Raw genomic sequence first — 21,900 nt, 5'->3', positions numbered from 1 at the left:
CTTTGTAAATCCACTACTTTTTAGTCCTCTTTTTTCAATCGTGTGGTGCAAATTAGCTATACTTAGTAATCGTTTTTCTCAGTTTAAAGTCTTTCAAGGGTTTTGTTACTAATGTATACAAGGATCAGTTAATTAATGTTTTTGATATTGATAGGCCTTGCACGTGGAGCCTCTATCATAACTGTGGTTGCCATTGGCAACAATAGATTTGATTTTTTTCTTTCCTTCGCCTAAGTCTTTTTACTCGTTTATCGTTTTAGTGTAGAGGTGCCTCGCATGGGACTCTAGGTCCCGTTCGCGCCCACCCTCTTGGTCCTTCTTTCTTGTATTATAATTATTATTTCTTCTATACTTCGTATACGTAGGTTTTTGTTTTTGTTTTTTTTTTTTTTTAATTTAATCAGTTATTGTTTTTTATTTTATTTAATGAGAAGTACACCTAAATGTCATTGGATGCGAAAACTTCAGCATTCTCGAATAAGCCATTCTGAGGTTTTTAACTGGAAAACTTGAAGCTCAGGGCATGCAAGTGTGGTGAGAAACTTTGTATTGAAAAGAAACAGTTCATATGCCAAAAGAAAGTGTTTGGCTTTGACAAAACAAATCTTGGAAATGCAACTATTGAAAACTTTAGCCCAGCATTCGTAAAATCCACTCAAGAATAAGAAGCAGTATTGAAACAGTCTAGAAACATGCATCGCGTGTTTCAATAAAATCCAAAGAGATCCTGAAATGTTGATGGTCCTACTACATTTAGGGCTTGTCTTATTTCGGATAGACGTCTTAGTTCCATTAAGATATGATATGGGTAATCAAACAAACGGCTTCTTACAAATATAAGATCTCTTTTCGCTGCAAAATTTATCAAACCATTTCCCGTTCCTTCCAAATAAGGCACATTTCCGACCAGACAAAGAAGGATTTGGTTGGTAAGAAGGTAACTGTTCCATCTGATCCATGAACTGGGTGTTGGTACCGTCACTCCACTTAAAGGTGTTGGTATTATCCTGGACAGACAGACCAATCCATGGGCCGTCTTCTCTATAATCTTGAAAATAAGCAAAAGACTGTGTTATAAAGATCACAACGGTTGTTTACCATTACATTAGAAATTCCACCAGAATAGCGCAGCGCAGCCGTGACGTCATAAAAACGAAGACAAAGGCGAAATTCGGACAAACAAACTTACAAGTTTACTTTCAGCAGATAATTTTCACAGCCGATCGCAGTTGATCTTAGTTTACATGGGTTATTATTGTAACTTTAAGTAAAAATAATAAAATCGGTTCGTATAATCCTCGTAGCGGTTAAACAGAATGCAATGTTTGTCCGAATCTTTAAGCTATTTTTAGAATCAGTGCGCTGCGCTATTTCCTCTTCATCCAGAATGAGCAAACGGTACGAAACTGTTTCCCTTTTCCCAGTCATTCCTGGGAGGTTTGTGTTCCATTTGCAATATCAACTGGACATTCTACTTTTAGGCTTCCTGTTCTGGGGCAGACCGATACATGCATGTGTGGAAAGTGTAAATGGTAAGCGATTCTCCGGTTATTGTTAATCGAAGTAATATGATCATCCGGGTGGATGTAGTCCTGAGAAGGACTGTTTGATGTGACTGACGTTTCGACAACCTGAGTGGAAGTCATCTTTAGAGTCAAGTGAAGAATAAAAGTCAGATTGGTCATATTTATTCTGCCACAATAACTTCTCTCCGGTTATTCTGGGCTTACTGGAACAAATGGGGTACCTATTGAGCATTTCCACTTCTACCAAACATTTTTTTGATGGGAGAAAGTTGTACCATTTACAGAAAAACCGGAATTACCGGAATTTCCAATCTAATTGTAAACAACCAACCTCTTTTGAAATAGCTGTTGGTGCAAATACTACCCCCCTCCAGCCACAATTAAAAAAATACACAATTTGGGAGAGAAACTATAGCATTACTCAGAGTAATTTTCATCTAGGTCCTTCTAGAGCGAACTAGAAGAACCCGTAGAAAAGTCCTCGAACCACAGGAAAGAACCAACTAACTCTACCCACCTACGACAAGTCCGAGGATCGCTACACCACTCATGCTCCCCACCGTGAAGCTAAATACAACTTCTGACAAGTTCTCTATATCATCTTGAAAGATAACGGTGGTGACCTTGCAATGATAGAGAAATGGGAATTACCGTCCAAAGTGTTTAAAAAATGTTTCTACAATTGCAAAGTCACACCCGTTCTCGCTTTGATGCACCGCCACGGTTGCCTTTCAAGATGGCACAGGAAACTGTCAAAGGAACCATAAAGAACATGCATGGCTTACACATTGCTTTTTGTATCTCCTCGACGTTTAGTGTCTTGTTAAATACCATCAGATGCTTCATGTGTCCATTGAATGTATTATCATTTTTGATCGTAGGCAATTCATCTGACTTGATACCAAGGTGGTAGATATTGTGAGCAGTGCGCTTGATGTCTGTTGTTAGTGTAGAAGTTGTCGTTCGCTTCACGGTTCCATTCAGAGCAATCTTGACTAGACTTTCTGTTTTGTTCCAGGTGACAGCGATGTGATTCCAGCCATCCATCGCAATGCTACACAAATATTTACATGATTAGTACTGCTGCTTTTGCGAAGCCGACCTTTGTACAAATATACTTGTGTAAACGCGGCGCAGTATGGCCGCCATTGCTTCTCTGATTTGCGATTTTTGGAAAGTTTTGGATTGATTTCGCGCGCAATGATTTCGCATTTCATCCGACGAATACAGATTTTCTATAACCCACCAGTACAAAGTAGTTTTTAGACGTCTAGAATAGTCCCTTTCACATTTGCCTGCACCATTTGAAAGGTAGCCGTGCCTTTGTATCGATGCGAGAAGAACGGTGAGCTTGAAATGATAGAGACATGTGAGATAATTGTACGTTCAAGTTGTTAAAAAAAATTAAAGATATATATCATCACAAGCTCACCGTTCGTCTCGTTTTAATACAAATGCACCGTTACCTTTCAAGATGGTGCAGGGAACTGTGAAATGGACTATTGTCTAGTTCGAGTGATTTCTTTTTTTTTTACAAGGATGAGTGGAAGGGGGAGAGAAACAACTATAATGGTTACAACTTCTAACTGCTATGATCCAGGGTTCGATGCCTGGAGTCGTTATCACTGGTGCATTACTTGTCTGTTCGTTTCTTCTCTGCTTTAGGATTTTTCTCCGGGTTCTTATATTTTCCTCCCTCTACAAAAAAGCGCCTTTTAAAATTCTATTCCATCTGGTCATTCGAAAGCTTACACACAAGAATTTTTTAGAGGCTGTGCGCGGGCAATCAATCACTGCAACTGCTTTACGACCAATTAATTCGATTTTTTTACGATACACCTATTTCAAAAAACGTCGTCGGTTGGATATCTGAAATCAGAAATCTGAGACCGATTGGAATTGTGGGAGACTGAGTGTTTTCTCGTTCAAAATTCAATATACACTTACCCAGATAGTTTGCCAGCGCAGATCATCGCTCAAAGTTAGTATATCAAGATATAAACTTTTTGCGAACTACCAATTAAAACCACAAACAATTTACAGCGTTCAACCCCCAATTCCTTTCGGTCTCAGATTTCAGATCTCTGAGCGTTTTTTGAAATAGGTGTATACTGATACTCTAAGAGAGGATTACACATACTTTAGGTAATAAGTCGAAACTTGGTTTCCGTCTTCCCCACGCAACCAGAAAAATATAGATTTGTAATTTCTATAGAGAGCCAGTATGAACGTGTGTGGAGAATACCAATCGGAATAGATACAAAGAGCGTGAGCACTCTGATTGGCAGGCTTAACCCATAACATGAACGTGAATCCCTCGGGATTGAACACCACTGCCGGGACTTCTGCATACGTTCGGAATCCAGGGAAGTACAGTGCATTTTCTCCATCCAGGACTCTGTACCTCGGAGTTGCAGGAGTCCCCACCAACCTGTGGAATATCAAAGAGGGTCTGGATGGGGCGACACTGCTGACAGCTCACAAATGATGACAGCTGACCAATGCATCAAACAGGCTGACAATGCACGAGTCTGAAATTTAACTTACAAAAAGCCCGACATTTAAAGTGCCTATGACACCTAATTCAAAATTTTCAGCATTGTTTCTAAATGAAGTAAAAAGTTGAAAAATAAATGATTTTTATATGGTTTGAGCAGAGTTAATAGAGTTAACTCTGGGTTTGAGTCAGATGCTTCTTGGAAATATCAAGGTTTATACTTCCAATATGTTAATGATGTGACGTCAAAGGAGGCATCATTAAGTATGCGAAACTTCATCTGGGGCAGTAGAATAAAATATCCTGTATAAAGCATCATTTACTTACTTAGAATTTAAAGAAAGGTTCTAGCAAAAAAAAAACATTTATCAATGTGATGGCAGATAAACTGAAATGCCTCCTTTGACGTCAGTCATTAACATATTGGAAGTATAAATCTTGATATTTCCAAGAAGCATCTGACTCAAACCCAGAGTTAACTCTATTAACTCTGCTCAAACCATATAAAAATCATTTATTTTTCAACTTTTTACTTCATTTAGAAACAATGCTGAAAATTTTGAATTAGGTGTCATAGGCACTTTAAATGCCACTGACAAATAGCCTGACATTTTATAACTAAGAACTGACAAAAGGCCTGTAATTTAACTTAGTATCGCAATTCTCTAATAAATCTGATCGGGAGAGAGCCGCCAATATAAACCCGTATTGTCGACTCAGACATGCCGCACGCGATTGGATCAAGACATTTGATTGACTGCGAAAACAGCACATTTTTTGGTATCGACGTCTGGCTACTGAATATTACACGCTTCACATTGGAATGTCAACGTCTCTAAAAAAAATTTTTTCCTTTTCGGTTTTTATGACGTGAATTATTTCCTGACGATGTGGGAAGATGATAAAGGAAATTACAAGCTAGAGCTATGATATATATTTATATTGCAATAAATGTAATCGTACATAATTTGTTTTCCTTCAAGCTACGCTTCGAAAAAAAAGGATTATCAAAATTGTCTGAATGACACAGAAATTGCAGAATCAAAATATTGTCATAATGATAGTGAAATTTTGGTGGAAACGAAGTCAACAATTCAACTAGTACTTAGCAAATTAGCCCGGACCCAACCATAGTTTTAGCATTGGCTTGCCAAATTAAGATCTGCTTGCCTTTTGACCAAAAATCCAGTGAAATGCCTTACTTACTTGACATCATCATCCGATCCATCCAGTGGCCAGTACCTCACTATACCAGGCAAGTCATCACCTTTTACACAATGACAACACAAAACAGTTTAATTACAGTGCTATTTTTTGTAATTGATATACAATCGAGATACTAGATATTTGGCTAACGTTTGGCTGAAAATCGTTATAGTTAAAGAATCTGGAAATATGCAAATTAGTTTATATATGGATATATACAGATACACTTTACTTTTGCACAACACATATACACCTACTTGCAAGAACGTTATCATACGAAAATAGAACATTAGTGATTTAGTGGGATAGGAATTACATTAAAAAACAAAAGAAGATCACTGAAGTTGAACTTTTTCTTTTGTTTCTTAATGTATTCCTTTCTCCCTAAATTACTAATGTTCTAATATCGTATGACAACGTTCTTGCAAGTAGGTGTATATGTGTAGCACTTTATCTACGTTTGATACGCTCATACTGAGTTGAGGTTAAGATAAGTAAACAAACGTGTTAATATAACTGAAAATACAATTTAGGATAAAAGAAAAGAATAGAATAGGTTTATTCGGTTTAGCCACTCGTAACCTCATTATCAAAGGGCTTTTAAAATTTAAACATTCAAATGCTTTCAGTGGGATTACGTTGAGCTTCGTGATTAGCAAAGACAAATGTTTGTTTTTTTCTTACTTAAACGCAGCCGTGATGGAAAATTATTATTCCTGTCAACATATCTGCCTCGTGAGAAAAAGAAAGGCCCATGCAACGATTTTCATAGGAAAATTAGAAAATAATGTAATAAAGTGGCATAACGTCAACAACGACAATAGCAACAAAACAAAACAAAACAAAACAAAACAAAACAAAACAAAACAAAACAAAACAAAACAAAACAAAACAAAACAAAACAAAACAAAACAAAACAAAACAAAACAAAACAAAAAAAACAAAACAAAACAAAACAAAACAAAACAAAACAAAACAAAACAAAACAAAACAAAACAAAACAAAACAAAACAAAACAAAACAAAACAAAACAAAACAAAACAAAACAAAACAAAACAAAACAAAACAAAACAAAACAAAACAAAACAAAACAAAACAAAACAAAACAAAACAAAACAAAACAAAACAAAACAAAACAAAACAAAACAAAACAAAACAAAACAAAACAAAACAAAACAAAACAAAACAAAACAAAACAAAACAAAACAAAACAAAACAAAACAAAACAAAACAAAACAAAACAAAAACAAACAAAAAACAAAGCAAAACAAACAAAAAAAAAAAGGAACAAAAACAAAAACAAAACCAAAGCAAAAACAAAAAAGAAAAAGCAAGTACCTTTCTCTTTTCTGATGTATTCAATTTTTTTGATAAGCACGTCCTTGACAAAGTTGTTTTCGTACGCAGTTCCTATAGACAACAGATCACCTCCCATGGTCTGGCAGTGGGCTTGCGCATCAATCCAGGTTTTGTTCTCATGAAACATCTTTATTGCATAGTTACCCAGACGATACCATTCATCGGGAAGTTCTAAAGCAAATTTTAAAGTATGAAAATATTACCATGCAAAAGCTATGTAGTGAAGCTTCAATTTATAGATTTATCATGTAATTAAATTGTGGTATATTAACTCACTTTCCTTAATTTTGCATTCGACGTTATCACAGTCATTTATTTCCTGGAGAAAAGTACAATAGACAATTAACTATAACCACACGTAACGAATACGGCATCCAACACCACTTACCCTCATTTGGTGGTACTGGGATCCCTGTGTCGGTACCAGGCTCCCTGGGCTGTCTTTCTTGCTGGAGTTGTTCAGTTCACATTCAACCATCCCAAAACTGTTCACACGAATATTGATGGAGAAGCAATTCATGATCCATACACATTTATCCCAGCATAACTCGACATATTGCGTGGTCATGGTTGTTATCACGTGGTCTTTGAATTCTACATCTTGTTCTTTGACAAAGCTGTACTTTTCACAGGCGTGAATTGCGTAGACTTGGAAGAAAAGTGACATCATCCGAAACATGGTCAGGGCTTCACTATTAACAAGAAAATCAATTTAATAAATATCATAAAGAAGACGCGGGATTTTGATGGGAACATCAAAATTCTTGGACGAGACTCATATCAAAAATGTTCCCAATTAACTAGGGCAATTAACTAGGAAGCATAAGCTACTTTAATCGCCCTACACTTTTATTACCTAAAATAATATAATTTCCTTTATATGTATTACAATATGTATTCGTATATTATATCCTGTAAATATACAACTATATATAAAATAAAGTGTAAATAAACAAGTTGTAGTTGAAGTCCCAGTATTTCTATCAAAAGCATCATTCTCCCTATGACCTTACAAATGAGAAAATTCATAAGAAAATTCTTTACAAATGCGGATAAAACATTTATATTTCACGTTTTTAAAAATTTCGGTTCGAATAAAAACAAATTTCAACAAAAATACTTCAGAGCTTACAACTGAATGCCTATACAGTATACGCAACTATGTGACTCGGCAAAATCCCTTAAGATTTTGAATAACAATGAAACAGCCGCCATCTTAGTTGATCTAACAAGAGACGCTATTGAGAAATGCTTTGTTATCGTCCACCAAGATGGTGGCTATGACGTAACATGCACCTGCTCTGTAAGACATATTTCTGTTTTATACTCTGTGTAGTTTACCTAATTCTATAACGGCTGGAAGGAAATATATCTAAAACAATATTAAAAGAAGCAAAATGGAAAAATGATAAGCAGAACTACTTAGAACTAATACTGTGTCATTTAGAGACGGCCTTTAGGTTCGACGACGAGTAAGACAACGAGTACGAGTTTCCAACTTTTCCAGATTGGCACTGTCATTTCATAGTCGTGGTCGTGTACGTAGATCGAAACTTTAGCTTTAAAAAGTCGGAAATCCACTATGATTCACTGTTAACCACGCGCACAGGACAAATTTTCAAACACGTACTCGTACGTATACTTGATCTCGATTTTTCTTTAACGAGACGACACTACTTACCAAGTTTTGTTTTGGACCATTTTTTAGCCGCTCGAAAACAATGGTGAAGTATTTTCGTACGTTTTGCACAAGATTCTTGAATAAATTGCCAAGAACTCTACACTAATTCAAAGTCGATTTCATTGAATAAAATTCCCGACAGTTAATTTTTATTAAGACTTGATAATCGGTAGGGAACACGATTTAGTGCATCAGTGCGTCAGTCACAATTCTTAACTAATCACGCGGAATAATCTCCAAATCTTGTTTATAAAAAGGTAAAAAAAGTCATGGATAATTAATGACCTTAGAACAATACAAAATCGCTACCGTGAAGGCATCTGTAAACCCTGATACAGAATTCGTCCTGAATTGCATAAGGTTGACCTTGAAATATCTCGGCCAAATTGCATTTAATGTTAAAATTTTTACTCTAAAAAAGAAGCAATAATCTAGACATTTTTTAAGTAGTATCCGATATTCGCGTGAGATTTGTATGAGGTTTAAAACAGCTCGCTGTTCTAAATCCTCATACAGATCTCCCGTTCATATTGCATGCATTTCATTAGAATGCTTCTTTCATAGGCTTTGTCATCATAATATAAATATTTTATAGTAAACCTAACAACGCCACAGTTTACAAGTATTCATGGTACCATTTTGTCAAGTGTGTGCATATACTTCCTAATTAATTTTTTCCCCTTATTCTTATTGGATTGTTTTATCTATCTGTATTATTTTTTGAATCATAATAATAATAATGTATAATAATAATATAGTGTTAATAATAATAATGTAAACTTTATTATGTTTTCTCTCTACCATGTTTTCCAAATTCAATCGTAAATCTCGCTCTATATAGGCAATTTACGATTAGCTACTTGAATCTTTAAGTACATGAAAAATGCTAAAAGCATTAATTATACTTTTTTTCACATTTAGTTGTAACGAACAGTTAAAACTTCATCAAGTCAGGGTTTCACGGCAGTCGTGCATGCAAAGCAAGCTTAAAGAAGGTAATTTACATGTAAAACGCGAAGTCATTAGTATAGAATTATCACCTGTCTTCGAGGCTTTCGAATTTTAGCTGATAGGCGCGAGGTTTCGACTATTCTCATGACAGCCTTCAATCAAGGATATCACGATACCGAAAGATTTACGCGGTTCAAATCGAAATACTTACAATTGCTCCATGGCATAAAGTTGATATTCTTTTTGTGTGTGTGTTTTTATTTTCTAGGTATTCTATTTGCATTGCAGCTTATAATTCTTATAAACGTTCGTTCCAAATAGCAGCGACTTTGTTAATCTCGAAAGTAATTAAATTTGAAGCGGCATTTTCTTAAGTATAAAATTATACTAATTAATAAATATTAGCATCATTTTTTTTTTTTTTTTTTTTTTTTTTTTTCATAACCGATCTTTAACAGGTGGACTGGCTAAGTTTGTATTGTTTTTTGTCTTTTCTTTTGTTTTTCAGTCGAAATGACCACACAAACTTTATCCGTACTTATCCTATTCCTCCTTAAGCACAAAGTCCACCTACGCTACGATGTGGCCGACTCAAGGATATACAGAGCTTAACGTGTACTTGTAAGGATTTACTCTTGAATCCTAGATTGTAGAAACAATCTTTGAATGTTACAGAAAGTGTGAGGACAACATACATTGTGCAAGCATCAACATGAACCTGACGAATAAGACATGTGAACTAAAGTACTCTACCAAGACCAGACACCCAGAGAAGATTGTTAGCCAACAAAACACCATCTACATGGAGATACGAGAACATATAGAGCAGCCAGGATCAGATCCTAATAATCCTATTGCAACCTGTAAAACTCTTAAGCAGAGTAATACCCAAGCTGAGTCAGGTGGTTACTGGATGACGTTCAATGAGCCATCCTCTGAGGCATTCCAAGTGTTCTGTGACATGACCACCGATGGAGGAGGCTGGACCCTTGTATACAGCTACACGTTCACTCTTTATACATCCTTTCAATCAGATGCGAACGCAATCACTCCAACACCGAATTGGCTTATCGGATGGTCCTCTAGCGGTGGTTGGGTGCCACAGTCGACGACAATCCCACTCAATGACTCTTCTCATTCAGCCATGGATTTCGCGCTATGGAAAAAGATGGGTAGTGGATTTCTTATCACGTCAAACATCACCGACTGGCATGCTTGCAAGGAGGGAACTGGAAGTCTTGTTAACTGGAAGAAAGGAACTGTGACTTGCAAAAAGGTGAAGACCCTACTTCCAGCAACGACAAATCCAGAGTGTTCAGAAAGATCTCCGCGCTTTCTAGCTAAGAATTCTTGTGGAGTTTTAATGAAATATCATGATAGTGGTGGTGGTAAGATGTTCACACTCCACGATCGTGTTGATAACTGCTATCCCATTCACGACTCTTGTGGAGATAGTAAAAGTAATCACTTAAGTGGTGTAGCTAATCCTGGTGGTAAGCTGTACATTCGGTAAAGAACAAGTACCGCGAGACCGTCCACGTAGGACACTTAAGCAAAGAGCAGATAATCGTATCGCAGGATATTTTCTTCGATTATTGGGACACACAGAGCGACATGTTAAACGACAATTTCGGTAAAGAGCAAGTACCACTACACCGTCCAAGCAGGACACTTAAGCAAAGAACAGATAATCGTATCGCAGGATATTTTCTTCGATTTTTGGGACACACATAGCGACATGCTTGTAATTTTTGAGTTACATGCAAACGAAAAGTTCAGTAAAGAGCAAGTATCCACTACACCGTTCAAGCAGGACACTTAAGCAAAGAGCAGATAATCGTATCGCAGGATATTTTCTTCGATTATTGGGACACACAGAGCGACATGTTAAACGACAATTTCGGTTTAGATTAAATACCACTACACCGTCCAAGCAGGACACTTAAGCAAAGAACAGATAATCGTATCGCAGGATATTTTCTTCGATTTTTGGGACACACATAGCGACATGCTTGTAATTTTTGAGTTACATGTAAACGAAAAGTTCAGTAAAGAGCAAGTATCAACTACACCGTTCAAGCAGGACACTTAAGCAAAGAGCAGATAATCGTATCGCAGGATATTTTCTTCGATTTTTGGGACACACATAGCGACATGCTTGTGATTTTTGAGTTACATGTAAACGAAACGTTCAGTAAAGAGCAAGTACCACTACACCGACACTCAAGCAAAGAGCAGATAATCGTGTCGCAGTATATTTTCCTCGATTATTGGGACGCACACAGAGCGACATGCTTGTGATTTTTGGGTTACATGTAAAGAAGTTCAGTAAAGAACAAGTACCACTACACCGACACCACTACAAGCTACTTTGATCGCCCTACGTTTTTATTACCTAAAATAATATAATTTCCTTTATTTGTATTACAATATGTATTCTTATAAATATACAACTGTATATTCAAAAAAAATTGTAAATAAACCAGTTGTAGTTGAAGTCCCAGTATTTCTATCAAAAGCGTCATTCTCCCTATGATCTTACAAATGAGAAAATTCATAAGAAAATTTTTTACAAATGCGGAAAAAACATTTATATTTCACGTTTTTAAAAATTTCGATTCGAATAAAAACAAATTTCAACAAAAATACTTCAGAGCTTATAACTGAATGCCTATACAGTATACGCAACTATGTGACTCGGCAAAATCCCTTAAGATTTTGAATAACAATGAAACAGCCGCCATCTTAGTTGATCTAACAAGAGACGCTATTGAGAAATGCTTTGTTATCGTCCACCAAGATGGTGGCTATGACGTAACATGCACCTGCTCTGTAAGACATATTTCTGTTTTATACTCTGTGTAGTTTACCTAATTCTATAACGGCTGGAAGGAAATATATCTAAAACAATATTAAAAGAAGCAAAATGGAAAAAGATAAGCAGAACTACTTAGAACTAATACTGTGTCATTTAGAGACGGCCTTTAGGTTCGACGACGAGTAAGACAACGAGTACGAATTTCCAACTTTTCCAGATTGGCACTGTCATTTCAAAGTCGTGGTCGTATACGTAGATCGAAACTTTAGCTTTAAAAAGTCGGAAATCCACTATGATTCACTGTTAACCACGCGCACAGGACAAATTTTCAAACACGTACTCGTACGTATACTTGATCTCGATTTTTCTTTAACGAGACGACACTACTTACCAAGCTTTGTTTTGGACCATTTTTTAGCCGCTCGAAAACAATGGTGAAGTATTTTCGTACGTTTTGCACAAGATTCTTGAATAAATTGCCAAGAACTCTACACTAATTCAAAGTCGATTTCATTGAATAAAATTCCCGACAGTTAATTTTTATTAAGACTTGATAATCGGTAGGGAACACGATTTAGTGCATCAGTGCGTCAGTCACAATTCTTAACTAATCACGCGGAATAATCTCCAAATCTTGTTTATAAAAAGGTAAAAAAAGTCATGGATAATTAATGACCTTAGAACAATACAAAATCGCTACCGTGAAGGCATCTGTAAACCCTGGTACAGAATTCGTCCTGAATTGCATAAGGTTGACCTTGAAATATCTCGGTCAAATTACATTTAATGTTAAAATTTTTACTCTAAAAAAGAAGCAATAATCTAGACATTTTTTAAGTAGTATCCGATATTCGCGTGAGATTCGTATGAGATTTAAAACAGCTCGCTGTTTTAAATCCTCATACAGATCTCCCGCTCATATTGTATATATCACATAAGAATGCTTCTTTCATAGGCTTTGTCAGTATAATATAAATATTTGATGAGTAAACCTAACAAATCGCCACAGTTTACGAATATTCATGGTACCATATTGTCAAGTATGTGCATGCTTCCTAATTATTATTAATTTTTTTTTTCGTTATTTTTATTGGATTGTATTATCTACCTGTATTATTTTTTGAATCGTAGAGTGAAGGCTTTTAATCCGTGAAATAAAAAATAATAGTCAACGTGTAATAGTCAAATAGACACAAAAGAAAACAATGGAATTAGGGGCTACTAAAGTGTATTACAGTCAAACAAGCTCACGCGTTGACCCCTAGAGTCGATTAATGATTTGAATTTTCGAATTTTGATTTCATTATTCAGTTGAAATTTATAACGTCGAAAACGAAGATATGAAAATTCCAATCAACTTTGAATTCAATATACGACATTTTGATTGGTGAATCAGTGCTAACACAGGAAGACCAAGAAGACATAATAGCTGCTAAAGACGGTACGTGATGAAGCATGGCAAGGGAAATTACACACAATAAGATGGGATGATGACACCCTCAATACTAAGAACTGTTTTGCATGGCTAAAAGAGTGGACGACATGCCCAACTTATGTGGTGGCTGGAATGTACGAGCTTTAGGAACAGCTTCTACCTACAAAGATATATCAAGTGAAGAAGATTAAGACACCTCAGTCAAGCAACGTGTCGCATGTGTAATAAGAAACCAGAGAGTGTTGCTCATGTGTTAGTAGGATGTTCAGCTCTTGCACAGAACAAGTACGTAACAAGACACAATAATGCGCTGAAAGTTTTATACTTTGAGCTGTTACGAGAACTACATTTGATCGACAGTGTTCCAGCATGGTACTCACCAATTAGACCGAAAACGGAGTATATTACCGATGACATTCATGCACTCTGGGACATTCCAACTTATGGCGAGAACCATGAGTTAAAAGCCAACAGAATTGATGTTAAAATTATAAATCACAAAAGCAAGGAAGTGATTCTAGAGATGAGCTACCCATGGGTGGAGAATAGAGAAAAGAAAGATGAAGAGAAGACGGTGAAGTACGGTCCACTGCGTTGGGAATTGCAAGATCAATACCCTGGGTACAAAGTACATCAGTACAATCTCATTATGGATGTGTTAGGAGGATGGTCAAGGAGTATGGAAAACGATCTGCGAAAGTTATTGGGATAAAAGACCAAAGATGTGCTACGGAATATGCAGAAAGCAGTCTTATCAGGAACTTTAAACATAGCAAGGACATTTAAGTTCATAACATGAACATTTATATACAACATGATATAGGATATTTAAGAACGTAAAGGAGGTGTTATATTGTGTATATTGGACATATAGAAAATGAACTATTATATGAACTGAATTCTTATAAGAAGTTATAAATTTTACGCATGATATAATCTATTCCTTTTACAAATTTTATATTCATATTATTTTTAAAGTGTTTCTTATGTTCTTCATTTACTAAATGGTCTGATGTATATCGTAAATAATTGTTAGATTTGTAAATATTTTATTGTAGAGCATATCTAATTGTAAATAGTTTGAACACCCATAGGTTACGTTTACGCGCCCTATGAGTGTCTTTGCCTCGCATCCAGATGTTTAATAAACTTCATAATAATAATAATAATAATAATAATAATAATATTATTATTATTATTATTATTATTATTATTATTATATCAATAATGATAATATTGATAATATTAAGAAGAAGAAGAAGAAGTGAAAGTTAAATACATGGAAAGGAAGAAACAAACTGATGGAAGGGAATAGAAGGTTTAGAATGAGATTCGCACTAGAAATTGTCTATCAAGCTTATGTAGTCGTACAAAAATATTATCCCAATTCTTAAACAATCACGCGGAACAATCGCCAAATTTTTTTTTTTTTTTGAAAAAAAAAAACCGCTTTTATCATAGCCAGCATAATACAAATATTTTGTAGTAAACCTGACAACGCCACAGTTTACGAGTGTTCATGGTACCATATTGTTAAAATTGATACTCTTTTATTGCTACTCTGACGAAAATCGCTCAAACTTGGATTCAGCTGAAACTTCCTAAGAATACTCTTTAAAGGTCCAATAATCACTGCATGAAGTGTTTTCTCGATATTCAGGACGAAAGTATGATATTTTTATGATTATTTTTTGGAGTTTGTGACGTCATACACTCAACATTGAACATCGCTCCATACATTTCTTTGTAGTTTATGAACAAAATATCAGTAGTAAAGGGAGAAAGAAATACCCAAACACCCCCAAATATAAATCATAGTCACAAGTAATGTGAAATAAGCACATTAACTACCCTTTGGGCCTCATAGGAATAAAATAACTTAAGGATTTATATACAAAGAAATATATGTAGCAATGTTTGATGTTGAGTGTATGACGTCACAGACTCCAAAAAATAATCGTAAAATTATCATACTTTCGTGCTGAATATCGAGAAAACACTTCATACAGTGATTATTGCACCTTTAAAGAGTGTTCTTAGGAAGTTTCAGCTGAATCCAAGTTTGAGCGATTTTCGTCAGAGTAGCAATTTAAGAGCGAGTGTCCAGAAATATCGAGCAAAATCGAAAATTTGTGGCCACAATCAAAAAAATAAAAGTCCTTCATTTTTGGTCTGTAGACACTGTTTGATGAGTTTATGAACGTACTGGGGTCGGTTTTTCGATCTACGTAAAAAATCCGGATTTTTTTGAAAAAAACGATTTCACCCCGTGTCGGTCTAAAAATTGCTCAAACAACGGCTGCGAATTACGCTTTCAAAAACATTCTCGCTCCAAGTGAAAACCCAAGTTACAATCAAATTTGCGACTGAATTCAAGAAAAGGGATGTTGAACAATTGTTCCAGGTGAATTTAGACGTTTTAAACTAAACTTTAGATAGAAAAAATTGCATTCTTCCAGCACAGTAATTCACAGTCTCGTAAAACACTGATTTTACTTCACATTTATAAAAGCGATTTTTTGCATGTGGCCATTCTCCAATTTTTACAAAACTCAAGCTGTACAATGTTCAAATGATAGAATAACACGAACTACAAAAATTAGTTTGGGTTTTTCCACAGGCCTTATGAAAACTTTATGCGAAGTTGGAAAAATTTGCCATGTAAATATGCAAATTAGCAGTTTGTTTACATCTCTACACCACAGATCACGGCCGCGAAAAAAGTCATCTAAAATAGTTTTAACAGCTTATTAATCCACACATTAGCCTATCTAAGGACTATCTAAGCATGATTGGCCTTTGTTATTATTTTAAACGATTATTTTTTGAAGTTAAGCCTACATTTCCGGTGTTGAAGACACTCAGCTTGCTTGCCTCGGTGGCATTCCATCGGTGCGTAGTAAACTTAGTAATCATAAATGACTGTTAACATGCTCTATAAACGTTACTATTCCTCACTAGTGGTATCCAGCTTATCACATAGTATTTTCACATACTGAGTATAAGCTTGAAAGTTTGTATTACTTTGTAAATAAGCAGTGATCCAACCTGTCAAAGCGGATTATGTGAGCTGATGGCGTGACAAACAACAGTTTGCGCGGAGCCGGACGTGACGTCGTTTGGTACAGTACCTTTTTTATTGCCTGAACATCTTGTGATTTGGCATAAACTAAAGAGAATCACTCGTTATCAAGATTTGTTTTTTTAAGCTTTCAATGATATTGTTCTTTACGACAAAAAGACCCCGATTTGAATAAGGCTGCATTCATATTGTATGGCAGAAGGGGCGGAGGCAGATGAAATCTTTAAGTGACAAAAAAATTCTTAAGACCACCCAAAAGTCCCCCAAAAAATAATATACCCCCCCCCCCCCCGGCAAACTCTCGTAGCTTGTTCTAAAAATTTTGCATCCCCCCCAATTCTCTGAAAAAAGTTTTCAATCCCCCCCCCACAACCACTCTCTGCCATACATTATGAACGCATCCTAATGTCTCATGGAATTCAGACATCAAAGAACTAGTTTATATAATAAGTTAACTGGAATCATCAAACCACATCCCACATCGATTTGCAATCAAGTAGCTTGCGTCCCTCGAGTTGTTCGACTTAACAAAGTCAATTCTTCCATTCGTATGTTAACTTCACTCTCTTCGTTGGCCTCCCCAAGACTATTTCTATATGTGTAAGGGACTGGTCATAAAGTATGGGGGGGGGGGGGGAGGGGGGGGTTGGGGGCAAAATCAGGGGATGGGTCACATAATTTTGAACTCCTTAAAAGGGGTGGGCTGTTGATAAAATTTGACAACTAAAATGGGTGGGCCTGCAATTTTGCTTCTCTGCTTTTGGCTTCCTTTTGACATCGGCTTTGTGCTGAGAAAGAGTTACGGGTACAGAACATTTCGCTGATGTCCGTTTACAGCTGACGCCCAAGGACGCACGGTGATGCGGACGGATTGTAAGGCTGTCTATGTTTCTAGGGGGCTCAAAAATACATACTCTTGCGAGAATTAATTCGACCTCGGTTTCAACTTCAACTATACTAAAACATCGTTTGTCCTCGGCGATATCCCGTTTACATCTTGTCAAAGGAACGTTAGTGACAGATCTACTTCTTTCTTTTGGGTCAAACCCATAATGACCACCAATGATGGCTTGAAAAGAACACGATACACGAGCCTCCATAACTGATGCTCACCATAATTAACAAATTCCTATACTGACCATAAACACTTTGTTAAATGCTACTTTTATTTTAGTCTACATGGTAATGTACAACACATTTTTCTAATTTGATTGAAACTATCTAATTCCTGGACTCTTCGGCCACACACGCGTCATGTTCAGATCACAGTTCTATCAAATCGCACTATCGACATAAAATATTATATATATATTTACTTAAAAGTTTATTTTCTTTTTTCTCTTAGTCTTATTTCAGATTTACGTTTCCACGAAACCAGGCGTGTCTATTTAACAAATCGCACATAGATTTCCATTGTCTGTCCTCTTATTGATCATAGATGACGTCTTAAAATGTTCAAAACTAAAGTGGAACCACGAGCGCAGCGAGTGGTTTCACTGTAAAGTTTTGAACATTTTAAGACGTCATCTATGATCAATAAGAGGACAGACAATGGAAATCTATGTGCGATCTGTTTTTTACAACAAACTGCGAAATGTTTACAAAATAAAATAAGCGAAAAGTTTTTCGAAAATTTGTCATTCAAGGAAAGCAAGGCGATAGACCAAACAGCTCCGATTATTGTGAGCTTTTGAATATTTTCGCTAAGATAGTTAGTTTTCATGATCATTAGAGGACAGAGTACAGAAGTAAGACGAAGGTTTTTCGGTTATTTACTTTTGAAAACTTCAAAGGTTATTTTATGACTTACAAAAGTTTTTTCATAAAACACGTCAACATTTCACAACCAAACTTCCTACGCTGTGATTGGCTAATTTTGACAGTTCTTTGACAGCCACTGTGAAAGAATGCTTGCTATTGGTCAAAACTTTTGACATTTACTTATAAATGGCTTTTTTAGCTAAGTCGAAAAGAGTTTGAGTCAGAACTCAAAGGTTCTAAAAAACGAAGCTTACTAATAAGTTCAGCTAAGAAAAGCAATGTCAATTTCGCTTGACAACATAGACATTCACGTTCTGGATGGAGCAGCCATTGAAGATCGACTCTGGAATGGAGTTAATGGCCATCTCAGACTGTACAAGCTCATTCAAGTCTTTTTCTTCGCAAGTTGCAAAGCGAGATGAATTTTTCACGTCTTCCTCTATCTTTTCTGCCTCCAGAACTAAATATTCGTCGGCAAGACTATCAGCAAGATTAAATTCAAAGTTTGGTTCCTCTTCTGGTTCCATTGTCGACTTTTATTAGCAAAATAAATTCGCAAAATCACAGTCCTTACGATAAAATCCTACCGGCGAGTCTTGTTTTCAAAAACATTACGTCATCCATGTGTCTGTCCTCTTAGTGATCATAGCTCTCAGCCAATCAGAATGTGTTATTTACGTGAGTTGTTGTAAAACATACATTCGATCTATTGTACAGCCATGAAGCTAGTGCTAGTGGGGTATGGGAGGGGGGAATTGTATACCCGTCTACAACTGTACTCATACATGTAACCAATTTTAAACATGACTTCGATCAAGCAAGAAAGCATATGACAGCTAAAAAAAAACAAATCTTGATAACGAGTGATTCTCTTTAGTTTATGCCAAATCACAAGATGTTCAGGCAATAAAAAAGGTACTGTACCAAACGACGTCACGTCCGGCTCCGCGCAAACTGTTGTTTGTCACGCCATCAGCTCACATAATCCGCTTTGACAGGTTGGATCACTGCTTATTTACAAAGTAATACAAACTTTCAAGCTTATACTCAGTATGTGAAAATACTATGTGATAAGCTGGATACCACTAGTGAGGAATAGTAACGTTTATAGAGCATGTTAACAGTCATTTATGATTACTAAGTTTACTACGCACCGATGGAATGCCACCGAGGCAAGCAAGCTGAGTGTCTTCAACACCGGAAATGTAGGCTTAACTTCAAAAAATAATCGTTTAAAATAATAACAAAGGCCAATCATGCTTAGATAGTCCTTAGATAGGCTAATGTGTGGATTAATAAGCTGTTAAAACTATTTTAGATGACTTTTTTCGCGGCCGTGATCTGTGGTGTAGAGATGTAAACAAACTGCTAATTTGCATATTTACATGGCAAATTTTTCCAACTTCGCATAAAGTTTTCATAAGGCCTGTGGAAAAACCCAAACTAATTTTTGTAGTTCGTGTTATTCTATCATTTGAACATTGTACAGCTTGAGTTTTGTAAAAATTGGAGAATGGCCACATGCAAAAAATCGCTTTTATAAATGTGAAGTAAAATCAGTGTTTTACGAGACTGTGAATTACTGTGCTGGAAGAATGCAATTTTTTCTATCTAAAGTTTAGTTTAAAACGTCTAAATTCACCTGGAACAATTGTTCAACATCCCTTTTCTTGAATTCAGTCGCAAATTTGATTGTAACTTGGGTTTTCACTTGGAGCGAGAATGTTTTTGAAAGCGTGATTCGCAGTCGTTTCTTGGGCAATTTTTAGACCGACACGGGGTGAAATCGTTTTTTTCAAAAAAATCCGGATTTTTTACGTAGATCGAAAAACCGACCCCAGTACGTTCATAAACTCATCAAATAGTGTCTACAGACCAAAAATGAAGGACTTTTATTTTTTGACTGTGGCCACCCAGTGCTCGATATTTCTGGACAGTCGCTCTTAAGTGCGTGTATGCTTCCTAATTAATTTTTTTCATTATCTCTATTGGATTGTGTAACTTAATGTAGGATTTAACTACAGGGAGCCCAATTTAGATTAAAGTGAATGGTGAAAATAAAATCGGTAAATTAAGCAATTAATTATTTTTTTAATTTTATATTTTTTCCCGCGCGCCTATGTTTTCCTATATAATTTCTCTATGGGCGACTGTACTTTCCTCTCTTGTAAGAGTTTGTATACATGAGCGACATTAGATGCCATAGGGGAATTATATAGGAAAACAAAGGCGCGCGCGAAAAAAAATGTTCTAGTGCCTTTTTAATCGTTTTTTTTTTTTTTTTTTCCCACTCTTTCGTATTACGGAGGAAGTTATCTTGATCTCGAATTTAGAAAATAATTAATTTGTTTAGTTTTTCCGATTTTATTTTCACCATTCACTTTCATCTAAATTGGGCTCCCTGTGATTTAACATGCACATACCAAGTTGAACCCATAGTTAATATTTACTATGGTGAGCCTAAAACGTAAACTTTAATGACAATATCAGAGTATATAGAATATAACTCAAAACTAAATATATTATGTCGTCTCACCTCACGTTGAGTGGGTCATTAAAACTAAACTTGAACTGACTGAAGCTCAATTGAAGAAACTTAGATCGGAAACATATAAACTTGACGGTAAGTTGACTGACATACAGTAATTCGAATTCGCTAAACTTGACTTAACTTAATAAACTTAACTTGACTCATTCTTGCGAGAGGAAAATTTAACTTCTAGGGTTGAAACCTAAGAACTTTATGTAAATTTCTTAAGTAAACTAAATTTTATAAAACAGTAATGATGAAAAGGTAAATTATACACCGTGAAAAGATGAAAAAACTTACTGACGTTTCGGACGCTAGTCCTTCCTCTTTTACTTCGACGAAGGACTAGCGTCCGAAACGTCAGTAAGTTTTTTCATCTTTTCACGGTGTATAATTTACCTTTTCATCATTACTGTTTCATTTGAAACACCGACGCAGTTCACACTAGTTTTTAGCTAGTTATATCTTTTGATTTTATAAAGAGTCTGAAATTCCCTACGGAGAAAAGATCAATGACTGAGCATAACATTCTACATCAATAAATCGTTCTATATCTTCACTGCATACTCATTACCTCATCGCAGATGGTTAAGTTATGGGAGAAAAATCTGCGACAACTGAGGTAATAGGTAAGTAATGAAGGTACACGTGGCGTGGTATGTCACCGCCACCAGGGGAGGTGGGTGGGTCCAAAAATGTATCCTTCCACGGAGTCTGATCTGTTGAAGTGACCACGCCCAAGATCGGGAGCGTATATTTATATGACAGAGACGCAGAGGATCATGGCTATCGATTATAAGCACGATCACGTCGGAATCTGGGAGTTACATAACTTTTAGCGATGAGTTCATTAATTATGCAGTGAAAAGAGTGAATAGTTTTTACGCTCTATAATGCATCAATCACTATAGTTTTTCTTCAGAATGTAACGTGTACATGGAAGAAAGCTATAACTCTGCACCCAATCCACCTAAGAATTCTTAGTCATATGTTGGTTCTCTCGTAATGCGAAATCGTGTGATAAATATCATGAGTTTCAAACATTCCAGCATTT

At 35.9% G+C, this 21,900-nt stretch overlaps 3 protein-coding genes across 4 annotated transcripts; 2 read left to right on the top strand and 1 right to left on the bottom strand.

Moving 5' to 3' along the window:
- Positions 1–389: 389 nt before the first annotated feature.
- LOC116302779 (uncharacterized) lies at positions 390–12,463 on the bottom strand. 2 transcript variants are annotated; one of them, XM_089030286.1, is made up of 8 exons: positions 12,430–12,463; positions 6,977–7,280; positions 6,865–6,907; positions 6,568–6,759; positions 5,230–5,290; positions 3,667–3,957; positions 2,312–2,580; positions 390–1,048 (listed from the first exon to the last, which is right to left on the bottom strand). In XM_089030286.1, the coding sequence occupies exons 1-8, from the start codon at positions 12,447–12,449 to the stop codon at positions 813–815; spliced, it is 1,416 nt and encodes a 471-aa protein (XP_088886412.1). In that variant the 5' UTR covers positions 12,450–12,463; the 3' UTR covers positions 390–812. The 2 variants fall into 2 exon arrangements, with proteins under 2 accessions (XP_088886412.1, XP_088886411.1); XM_089030285.1 differs by lacking the exon at positions 12,430–12,463 and adding an exon at positions 8,270–8,470.
- LOC148910857 (uncharacterized) lies at positions 9,676–11,717 on the top strand. Its single transcript, XM_089030288.1, has one exon. It carries the CDS (start codon positions 9,933–9,935, stop codon positions 10,731–10,733), a length of 801 nt encoding a protein of 266 aa, XP_088886414.1. The 5' UTR covers positions 9,676–9,932; the 3' UTR covers positions 10,734–11,717.
- Positions 12,464–13,378: 915 nt separating the features above from the next.
- On the top strand, positions 13,379–14,335 carry LOC148910856 (uncharacterized). Its single transcript, XM_089030293.1, has one exon. The coding sequence runs from the start codon at positions 13,691–13,693 to the stop codon at positions 14,183–14,185; it is 495 nt and encodes a 164-aa protein (XP_088886419.1). The 5' UTR covers positions 13,379–13,690; the 3' UTR covers positions 14,186–14,335.
- The last annotated feature ends 7,565 nt before the right edge of the window (positions 14,336–21,900 follow it).

Source organism: Actinia tenebrosa, unplaced genomic scaffold (assembly GCF_029948245.1).
Source record: "Actinia tenebrosa isolate PJP-AT-01 unplaced genomic scaffold, QUT_ActTen_1.0 PGA_scaffold15__27_contigs__length_11533743, whole genome shotgun sequence".
NCBI lineage: Eukaryota > Metazoa > Cnidaria > Anthozoa > Actiniaria > Actiniidae > Actinia > Actinia tenebrosa.
This window is presented reverse-complemented; position numbering and strand designations above follow the sequence as displayed.

Excerpts from the sequence above, each read along its gene's own strand:
- LOC148910856 (XM_089030293.1), top strand. The coding sequence starts at position 13,691 with ATGTGTAATAAGAAACCAGAGAGTGTTGCTCATGTGTTAGTAGGATGT.
- LOC116302779 (XM_089030286.1), bottom strand. The coding sequence starts at position 12,449 with ATGGTCCAAAACAAAGCTTG. Across the intron at positions 6,760-6,864 it reads CGAATGCAAAATTAAGGAAA|AACTTCCCGATGAATGGTAT; the intron begins GTGAGTTAATAT and ends AATTTGCTTTAG. Across the intron at positions 3,958-5,229 it reads GGATCGGATGATGATGTCAA|GTTGGTGGGGACTCCTGCAA; the intron begins GTAAGTAAGGCA and ends GATATTCCACAG.
- LOC148910857 (XM_089030288.1), top strand. The coding sequence starts at position 9,933 with ATGAACCTGACGAATAAGACATGTGAACTAAAGTACTCTACCAAGACC.